Raw genomic sequence first — 10,709 nt, forward strand, 5'->3', positions numbered from 1 at the left:
AGGCTGGAGTGCAGTGTGCAGTCCTAGCTTACTGCAGCGTCGAATTCCCAATTTCAAGCAATCCTCCTGCCTCAGCCTTCTGAGTAACTAGGATGACAGGCACATGCTACCATGCCCAGCTAATTTTTTGTTTGTTTTGGTAGAGATGGGGTCTTTCTGTATTGCCCAGGCTGGTCTCAAACTCTTGGCCTCAATCAGTCCTTGCCACCTTGCCTTCCCAAAGCACTGGGATTACAGGCATAAGTGATGAGCCACCATGCCCAGCCTTTTTGTTTTTTTTGGAGACAGGGTCTCACTTTGTCACCCAGGCTGGATTGCAGTGGTGCGATCTCTGCCCACTGCAGCCTCAGCCTTCCAGGTTCAAGTGATCCTCCTTTCTCACCCCCACAGGTAGCTGGGACTACAGCTGCATACCACCACACCTGGCTAATTTTTGTACTTTTTGTAGAGATGGGGGGGGGGTCTCCCTATGTTGCCCAGGCTGGTCTCGAACTCCTGAGCTCAAGTGATCCTCCTGCCTCAAAGCCTTCCAAAGTGCTTGGATTTATAAGCATTTGCCACCGCCCCCAGCCTAGCCTATCATTTTAAAAATAGGTCTCTTCATGCTATTCTTTCTATTCATTTTCTTTTTGGTCATTGTGCTCTTGCTGTTTCTAAAATCAAGGCCAATTCAGTATCCCAGGATCCTTTTCCTTTTAAGTAAAAATACGTTTGCCCTACAAGTTTAAGCTTGTTTTGGTATAATATTTACTTCTTAACTTATGATAATACAGGCCCTATCAGTTCTCTCTACCTATTTTCTTTGTTGCCTTTTGATCCTGTATCATACATATTTTATTACAATGAATGTGGCCACATCCTGTGGCTATCTTATTTCTCATTTATCTTTGTTCCCTTGTCTTTAAAACCCATTTTTGTCTCTTTACCCTATGTGTCTTTCAAATGACTCTTACCTTTGTTATTGCTATCTAATAATAATAGTTTAAGATGCTAATTCAAAAGAAAAAGTATGTTGGGCTATGTCTACCCCTACTTCTAATTCTTAAGCTAGTCCTGCCATGAGGTAGGTAATTTGACATTCGCTTTTATGATAGCGCTAGAATCTCCACTATTAGGGATTAGTACCTTATTTGATAGAAGCAAACTATTTCAGTACTGATAAGTTTGGAAATATGGGGATGTTCTCAGTTTTATAATTAGATTAGGAGGGTTTTGTTTCAGAAAGATTGCTTATGCAAACAGGAAGAGTTACAATAAGGATGACATTTATTGATCATTTACTATGTGCCAGACATTATACTAAACTATAACACATACTTAATCTCCTTTAATACAGCAATTTAATGAAGTTTAAGTGCTGTTTTGACCTCTATTTTATAAGTGGGATATGAAAGGTCAAAAAAGTTAAATTAACTTCCAGGTTTGCCTAGCCATTAAATAATTTCATACCCAGGTCTTAGCTTCTAATACTTACGCATTTTCTGCCATTCTATGCAGTTCATTTTACATACACACATAACAGACTAAGCTGCAGTGCTTTAGAAGGGGAATCCTTTCATAAGCTGCTATTGCAAGATTTGAGAAAAATCTCAATCTTAACTAAATTCTGAAATAAATTAGTGTTGATTAATGTAGCTTAAATTAACATTTCCTATTTGCTTTTTCACAGACTGAAGGGGCTGGACTTGCTACCTGTATAGAACTGTGTGTAAAAGCTCTTCGCTTGGAGTCTACAGAAAATACTGAAGTGAAAATATCTATTTGCAAGACCATTTCATGTTTGTTGCCTGATGATCTGGAAGTAAAACGTGCTTGTCAACTGAGTGAATTTCTTATTGAGCCTACAGTAGATGCGTATTATGCTGTGGAAATGTTATATAATCAGCCAGACCAGAAATATGATGAAGAGAATCTTCCAATACCAAATTCTCTACGCTGTGAGCTGTTACTTGTATTGAAAACTCAGTGGCCCTTTGATCCAGAATTCTGGGATTGGAAAACCTTGAAACGACAATGCCTTGCATTAATGGGAGAAGAAGCATCCATTGTGTCTTCAATAGATGAACTAAATGACAGTGAAGTATATGAAAAAGTAGACTACCAAGAAGAGAGTAAAGAAACTTCTATGAACGGACTTTCTGGTGGAGTTGGTGCTAATTCTGGCCTTCTTAAAGACATTGGTGATGAAAAGCAGAAGAAGAGAGAGATAAAACAGTTAAGAGAGAGGGGATTTATATCTGCTAGGTTTAGGAATTGGCAAGCCTACATGCAGTATTGTGTGTTGTGTGACAAAGAATTCCTTGGTCACAGAATAGTACGACATGCTCAGAAACATTACAAAGATGGAATTTATAGTTGTCCCATATGTGCAAAGAACTTTAATTCTAAAGAAACCTTTGTCCCTCATGTCACACTGCATGTTAAACAATCTAGTAAAGAGAGACTAGCAGCTATGAAACCATTAAGAAGATTGGGAAGGCCTCCAAAGATCACAACTGCCAATGAAAATCAGAAGACTAATACTGTGGCTAAACAGGAGCAGCGACCTATAAAAAAGAATAGTCTCTATTCAACAGATTTTATAGTGTTTAATGACAATGATGGTTCAGACGATGAGAATGATGACAAAGATAAATCCTATGAGCCAGAAGTGATTCCAGTCCAGAAACCAGTACCTGTTAATGAATTTAATTGCCCTGTAACTTTTTGTAAAAAGGGCTTTAAGTACTTTAAAAATTTAATTGCTCATGTAAAGGGGCATAAAGATAATGAAGATGCTAAGCGCTTTCTTGAAATGCAGAGCAAAAAAGTTATTTGCCAGTACTGTAGGCGGCATTTTGTGAGTGTTACTCATCTCAATGATCACTTACAGATGCACTGTGGCAGTAAACCATATATCTGTATACAGATGAAATGTAAAGCTGGTTTTAATAGTTATGCCGAGCTTTTAACCCACCGAAAGGAGCATCAAGTCTTTAGAGCAAAATGTATGTTTCCTAAATGTGGAAGAATTTTTTCGGAAGCTTATTTACTGTATGATCATGAAGCACAACATTATAATACGTACACTTGCAAGTTCACAGGTTGTGGTAAAGTTTATCGTTCTCAGGGTGAGCTGGAAAAGCATCTGGATGATCACAGTACTCCTCCTGAAAAACTGCTGCCTCCTGAAGCCCAACTTAATTCATCTGGAGGTTCCATTCAGCCTTCTGAAATGAATCAGAACACAGCAGAGAATACTGAGAAAGAAAGATCTGTGCTTCCTTCAGAAAATAACATTGAAAACAGCTTACTAGCAGATAGAAGTGATGCTTGGGATAAAAGCAAAGCAGAATCAACTGTGACCAAACAAGACCAGATTTCTGCCTCTGAGCTCAGGCAAGTTAATGGACCATTGTCAAATGGTTTGGAAAACTCTGCTACTACTCCTCTACTTCAATCCAGTGAAGTAGCTGTGTCCATTAAGGTGTCTCTCAATCAGGGGATTGAGGATAACTTTGGAAAGCAAGAAAACTCAACTGTGGAAGGCAATGGTGAATCTCTGGTCACAGACTTACATACACCAGTTGAAGATACTTGTAATGATTTGTGTCATCCAGGTTTCCAGGAGAGAAAAGAACAAGATTGCTTTAATGAAGCCCAGGTTACTCAGAATTCTTTAGTAAATTCAGAAACTCTCAAAATAGGTGACCTTACCCCACAAAACTTAGAAAGACAAGTGAACAACTTGATGACCTTTTCTGTGCAAAATCAGGCAGGATTTCAAAACAATTTACCAACTTCCAAATTTGAATGTAGAGATAATGTTAAAACATCATCCAATCTTTATAATTTACCTCTTAAGACATTAGAAAGTATTGCATTTGTTCCACCACAGCCCAATCTAAGTAATTCATTAGGAACCCCATCAGTGCCTCCAAAAGCTCCAGTTCAGAAATTCAGCTGCCAGGTCGAGGGATGTACTCGAACCTATAACTCTTCACAGAGTATTGGGAAACACATGAAGACAGCACACCCTGACCAATATGCTGCATTTAAAATGCAGCGCAAAAATAAAAAAGGTCAGAAAGCTAACAACTTAAATACACCAAATAATGGAAAATTTGTTTATTTTTTGCCATCACCGGTGAACAGCTCAAATAATGCATTTTTTACATCACAGACCAAAGCCAATGGGAATCCTACTTGTTCGGCCCAGTTGCAGCATGTCTCGCCTCCCATTTTTCCAGCTCATTTAGCAAGTGTGTCAACTCCATTGTTGTCCTCAATGGAAAGTGTCATAAATCCAAATATAACTTCTCAGGATAAAAATGAACAAGGTGGTATGTTATGTTCCCAAATGGAAAATTTACCTAATACTGCCTTGCCAGCACAAATGGAAGATCTAACCAAAACAGTTCTGCCTTTGAATATTGACAGTGGCTCAGATCCTTTCCTTCCTTTACCTGCAGAAAGTAGTTCAATGTCTCTCTTCCCTTCACCAGCAGATAGTGGGACTAATTCTGTTTTTTCCCAACTGGAAAATAATACAAATCATTATGCCTCACAGATGGAAGGAAACACTAATTCCTCCTTTCTAAAGGGGGGTAATGGTGAAAATGCAGTTTTTCCTTCACAAGTGAATGTTGCAGATAACTTCAGTAGCCCCAGTGACCAACAGTCTGCACCTGAAAAAGTTAAAAAAGACCGTGGGCGGGGCCCAAATGGGAAAGAAAGAAAACCTAAGCACAACAAAAGGGCTAAATGGCCTGCAATTATCAGAGATGGGAAATTTATCTGTAGCAGGTGTTACAGGGCTTTTACTAATCCCAGATCACTGGGTGGGCACTTATCCAAGCGATCTTACTGTAAACCACTGGATGGAGCCGAAATTGCTCAAGAACTTCTACAGAGTAATGGACAGCCTTCTCTTCTTGCCAGCATGATTCTTTCCACAAATGCAGTAAATTTGCAGCAGCCACAACAATCTACCTTCAATCCAGAAGCATGTTTTAAAGATCCATCATTTCTACAGCTTCTTGCTGCTGAAAATCGCTCGCCAACATTTTTACCAAATACATTTCCTCGACCTGGCGTGACTAACTTTAATACCAGTGTCAGTCAAGAAGGTAGTGAAATTATTAAACAGGCTTTGGAAACTGCTGGCATTCCCAGTACATTTGAGGGTGCCGAGATGCTTTCTCATGTTTCAACAAGTTGTGTGTCTGATACACCACAAGTAAATGCAACAGTGATTCCAAATCCAACTGTACCACCCCTGTTGCAAACTGTATGCCATCCAAACACCTTGCTGACCAACCAGAATAGGACATCAAACTCTAAAACTTCCTCCATTGAGGAATGTAGCAGCTTGCCTGTTTTTCCAACGAATGACTTGCTACTGAAGACTGTTGAAAATGGTTTGTGCTCTAGTTCATTTCCTAATTCTGGTGGGCCATCACAAAATTTTACCAGTAACAGTTCTCGTGTTTCTGTTATAAGTGGTCCTCAGAACACAAGATCCAGTCATTTAAATAAAAAGGGAAACAGTGCTTCTAAGAGAAGAAAGAAAGTTGCTCCTCCACTAATTGCACCTAATTCTTCCCAAAACTTGATAACAAGTGACTTAACAACAATGGGACTCATAGCAAAGAGTGTTGAAATCCCAACTACTAACCTTCACTCAAATGTAATTCCAGGTTGTGAACCTCAGAGTTTGGTGGAAAATCTAACACAGAAATTAAATAATGTTAACAATCAGTTATTTGTGACTGATGTAAAAGAGAATTTTAAAACCAATGTTGAGTCCCATACAGTGTTAGCCCCTTTAACATTAAAAACTGAAAATGGTGATTCCCAAATGATGGCTTTGAATTCATGCACAACTTCAATAAATTCTGATTTGCAGATTTCTGAAGACAATGTTATACAAAACTTTGAGAAGACTCTTGAAATTATTAAAACTGCTATGAATTCTCAAATACTTGAGGTAAAAAGTGGATCTCAGGGTGCTGGTGAAACATCACAAAATGCTCAAATAAATTATAACATTCAGCTTCCTTCAGTAAACACTGTGCAAAATAACAAATTACCTGATTCTTCTCAGTTTTCCTCCTTTATAAGTGTCATGCCAACAAAAAGTAACATTCCTCAGTCTGAAGTATCGCATAAGGAGGATCAAATACAGGAAATTTTAGAAGGCTTACAGAAACTAAAATTAGAAAATGACCTGTCCCCTCCAGCATCCCAGTGTGTACTGATAAATACATCAGTAACACTGACTCCCACGCCTGTTAAATCAACTGCAGATGTCACAGTTGTTCAGCCAGTTTCTGAAATGATAAACATTCAGTTTAATGACAAAGTTAATAAACCCTTTGTGTGTCAAAACCAAGGCTGTAACTACAGTGCTATGACAAAGGATGCACTATTTAAGCACTATGGTAAAATTCATCAGTACACTCCAGAAATGATTCTTGAAATTAAGAAGAATCAATTGAAATTTGCTCCCTTTAAATGTGTAGTACCTACATGTACAAAAACATTTACAAGAAATTCTAATCTCCGGGCACACTGTCAGTTGGTGCATCATTTTACAACTGAAGAAATGGTAAAGTTAAAAATTAAAAGGCCTTATGGAAGAAAATCTCAGAGTGAAAATTTGTCGGCCCCACGAAGTACACAAGTGAAAAAACAGCTAGCTATGACAGAGGAAAATAAAAAGGAATCTCAGCCTGCTTTAGAATTGAGAGAAGAGACCCAAACTACCCACAGTAATGTAGCAGTGATCCCAGAAAAACAACTTGTAGAAAAAAAAAGCCCTGACAAAACAGAAAGTTCTTTACAAGTGATTACAGTTACTTCAGAACAATGTAATACAAATGCACTCACAAACATACAAACCAAAGGACGGAAAATTAGGAGGCATAAAAAAGAAAAGGAGGAGAAAAAACGAAAGAAGCCAGTTTCCCAATCCCTTGAGTTTCCAACAAGATACAGTCCTTACAGACCATATCGATGTGTTCACCAGGGATGCTTTGCTGCCTTTACGATACAGCAAAACTTGATTCTCCATTACCAGGCTGTACACAAATCAGATCTACCTGCATTTTCAGCAGAGGTCGAAGAGGAAAGTGAAGCTGGTAAAGAAAGTGAAGAAACTGAAACTAAACAAACTTTGAAAGAATTTCGATGTCAGGTAAGTGACTGTTCTCGAATTTTCCAAGCAATTACTGGCCTAATACAACACTACATGAAACTTCATGAAATGACTCCTGAAGAAATTGAAAGTATGACTGCTTCAGTGGATGTTGGGAAATTTCCGTGTGACCAGTTAGAGTGTAAATCTTCATTTACTACATATTTGAACTATGTTGTTCATCTAGAGGCAGACCATGGAATTGGACTAAGGGCAAGTAAAACCGAAGAAGATGGTGTATACAAATGTGATTGTGAAGGCTGTGACCGTATATATGCAACCCGGTCAAATCTCCTCCGACACATTTTTAATAAGCATAATGACAAACATAAGGCTCATTTGATTCGCCCAAGAAGATTAACACCTGGCCAGGAAAATATGTCAAGCAAAGCAAACCAGGAAAAATCAAAGTCTAAACATCGGGGGATGAAACACAGCAGATGTGGAAAGGAAGGAATAAAAATGCCTAAGACCAAACGAAAGAAAAAAAACAATTTAGAAAACAAGAATGCAAAGATTGTGCAGATTGAAGAAAATAAGCCTTATTCTCTGAAACGTGGGAAGCATGTATATTCTATAAAGGCTAGAAATGATGCCCTGTCTGAGTGTACAAGCAGATTTGTAACCCAGTATCCATGTATGATAAAGGGATGTACTTCGGTTGTTACAAGTGAAAGCAATATAATTAGACATTATAAGTGCCATAAATTATCTAAGGCATTTACATCACAACACCGAAATCTTCTTATTGTATTCAAACAGTGTTGCAACTCACAAGTAAAGGAAACGTCTGAGCAAGAAGGTGCTAAGAATGATGTGAAAGATTCTGACACGTGTGTATCAGAGAGCAATGATAATTCAAGAACAACAGCTACAGTTTCACAAAAGGAAGTTGAAAAAAATGAAAAAGATGAAATGGACGAACTAACAGAATTGTTTATTACAAAATTAATAAATGAAGATAGCACAAGTGTAGAGACGCAGGCTATTACTTCTTCAAATGTGAGTAACGATTTTCAGGAAGATAACCCCTGCCAGTCAGAAAGACAAAAAGCAAGTAATTTGAAGAGAGTTAATAAAGAAAAAAATGTCTCACAAAATAAAAAAAGGAAAGTTGAAAAAGCTGAACCAGCATCAGCAGCTGAGTTAAGTAGCGTGCGTAAAGAAGAAGAAACTGCTGTTGCCATTCAAACCACTGAGGAGCATCCTGCGTCTTTTGACTGGAGCTCTTTTAAGCCAATGGGATTTGAAGTATCATTTCTGAAGTTTCTTGAGGAGTCTGCAGTGAAGCAGAAGAAAAATATTGACAAAGACCATCCAAATACTGGAAACAAAAAAGGATCCCATTCAAATTCAAGAAAAAATATTGATAAGACTGCTGTGACTAGTGGAAATCATGTATGTCCTTGTAAAGAAAGCGAAACGTTTGTACAGTTTGCCAATCCATCACAGCTTCAGTGCAGTGATAATGTAAAAATTGTTTTAGACAAGAATCTTAAAGATTGCACTGAGCTTGTCTTAAAGCAGCTTCAGGAAATGAAACCTACCGTCAGTCTGAAAAAACTTGAAGTACATTCAAATGATCCAGATATGTCTGTTGTGAAAGATATCAGTATAGGTAAAGCCACAGGCAGAGGTCAGTACTGATAATTAATGTATAAATACATCATTTACCATTTTATTTTAAATAGGAAGCCATCAAGCATGCTAGAATTGTGGAACTTTCATTATATTTTTTGTTGTTGTCATGAATTAACCTGGCAAAAACAAAACAACAACAAAAAAAACATGACATTGTCATGTAAAACTTTTTTTTTTTATCCCTATGGGACTTGAGGAACAGAATCAGTACTTCAGTTATTGTAAATAGCTAAACCTCAAATTTCTATCACCCAATTGCCCTTTTCATGAACTAAACAATTATCTGTGTGATTGGTATGTTTCACCAGGTCACTGCTCATGTATAACAGTACTCTTTATTTGTAGATACCTTTTTTGTATATATTTATTATTGTAAATCATGTGCTGCCACCAGCAGTCTGTAAGTCTAAACTATTAAATGACACATTTATATTTGGAATTTTAATTTTTAACTAAGCGATCAAGTTTTTTAAATTGTTCTTTTATTGTTTTAAATTAAGAACTTTTTGAACTAAAACCAGAAACTCTGCCATAGTTCATTGATTTTTACATGAAACATTTATTTACAAGATGATATCAAGATTACTTTTCACAAAATAGGCACATTATATCAACACTTTGCTCTGCTTTGTAAATTTGCCATCCAGGATTTTGGGGTGGCATTCATGTGAAATTAAAGCAGATTCTTTAGCAGTTTCCTATAGCTACAGTTTTGGGGGTTTTTTTTCTCATTGCTTCTAATTGGATATAGTTACTATGAGTCCATGAAATATAATGGAAATGTGAATAAAGAATTTACTACATTGAAGATTTTAAACATTTGGTATTAAAAAAAAAATCCTTTGTGAATGTGATAGAAAACTAGTAGTGTGGAGCAGTGTAAATATTTGAGGTGGTGATTTGTGAAGTAGCCCAGTATTGCCTTAAATAAAATCACATTTCATTTCTTGTTTTATACATGTGATCTTATAAAGATTTTTTGTTTTGTTTTCCATTTTCTGAGATTTATAGATTGGTGTATAGCTTTAAACTGTATAAAGTTTTGTGGAAAGATTTTTTTAAACATTTTTATAAATCTTAAAATTGATATCATCAAAGTGAGCCCATCTTGTGTTTATAAAATACAAGAGTCCTTAACATTTATAATTACATAGATAAAACACTTTCTATAAGGAAGTTGGATGTTTTGATTTTACTGTTTATAGATGTTAGATTGTACAGATTTGTCTGTATTTCTCACCATATCTAATGATACTTTTTTCATTAGATTGGTCTTCAAGAGCAGTATTAGTTATAATTATTTTGGTTATTCAGTATATAGTTAGCTCTTACAGTTTAGCTTTATTCACCATATTTATACTGTGGATTCACAGCCAGAGGTAGAGGTTATTCCAGGAGAGTTGATGACCTTCATTTAAAGTCCAACTAAAATCAGTACTAGAAACAAAAGAAAACATCCTTGCAATATTTACTTTTGTTTCTGTTTGCCATAAATAGTAACATTGGTTTTTTAATTTTGTGTTTGTTATAAAACAGTTGCATTCACAATATTATTGGCCTGAGATATATTGATGATATTGTGATGGTATGAAAATGTGTACATTCCCTGTGCAACATCAGATTTGCAGGAAAAATGAAGCACTTACTGAAATTGCTGGTACTCTGAATAAATAAGCATGGTCAAGGAGTGAACTATTTTCTTTTGGAAATTTCTTTTTAATTTTTATTAAAGTATCTTTATTTTTAGGGCCTTTTGGGTTTTATTGACTAGTTCATTTCACCTCTTCAAGACTTACTACCAATAAGCATAAAACTTGACACGTTAAAATCCCTGCCCTTTGGTAAGCCCACTGTTATTTATTAAAATAAAAGTTATTTTATGGGTGATTAA

General features: G+C 36.5%; 1 protein-coding gene across 3 annotated transcripts in view; it reads left to right on the forward strand.

Moving 5' to 3' along the window:
* ZNF292 (zinc finger protein 292) overlaps positions 1–10,709 on the forward strand; it is a 109,406-nt gene extending 98,697 nt beyond the window's left edge. For 2 of the 3 annotated variants that reach the window (XM_033234542.1, XM_033234541.1), the window contains one exon: positions 1,670–10,569. In XM_033234542.1, coding sequence (XP_033090433.1) covers positions 1,670–8,824 — 7,155 coding nt within the window. In that variant the 3' untranslated portion in view covers positions 8,825–10,569. Of the gene's footprint in view, positions 1–1,669 lie in introns of all 3 variants that reach the window. The other variant, XM_033234543.1, reaches the window with a different exon arrangement.

The sequence above is a fragment of the Trachypithecus francoisi genome, unplaced genomic scaffold (genome assembly GCF_009764315.1).
Source record: "Trachypithecus francoisi isolate TF-2019V2 unplaced genomic scaffold, Tfra_2.0 Lachesis_group15, whole genome shotgun sequence".
NCBI lineage: Eukaryota > Metazoa > Chordata > Mammalia > Primates > Cercopithecidae > Trachypithecus > Trachypithecus francoisi.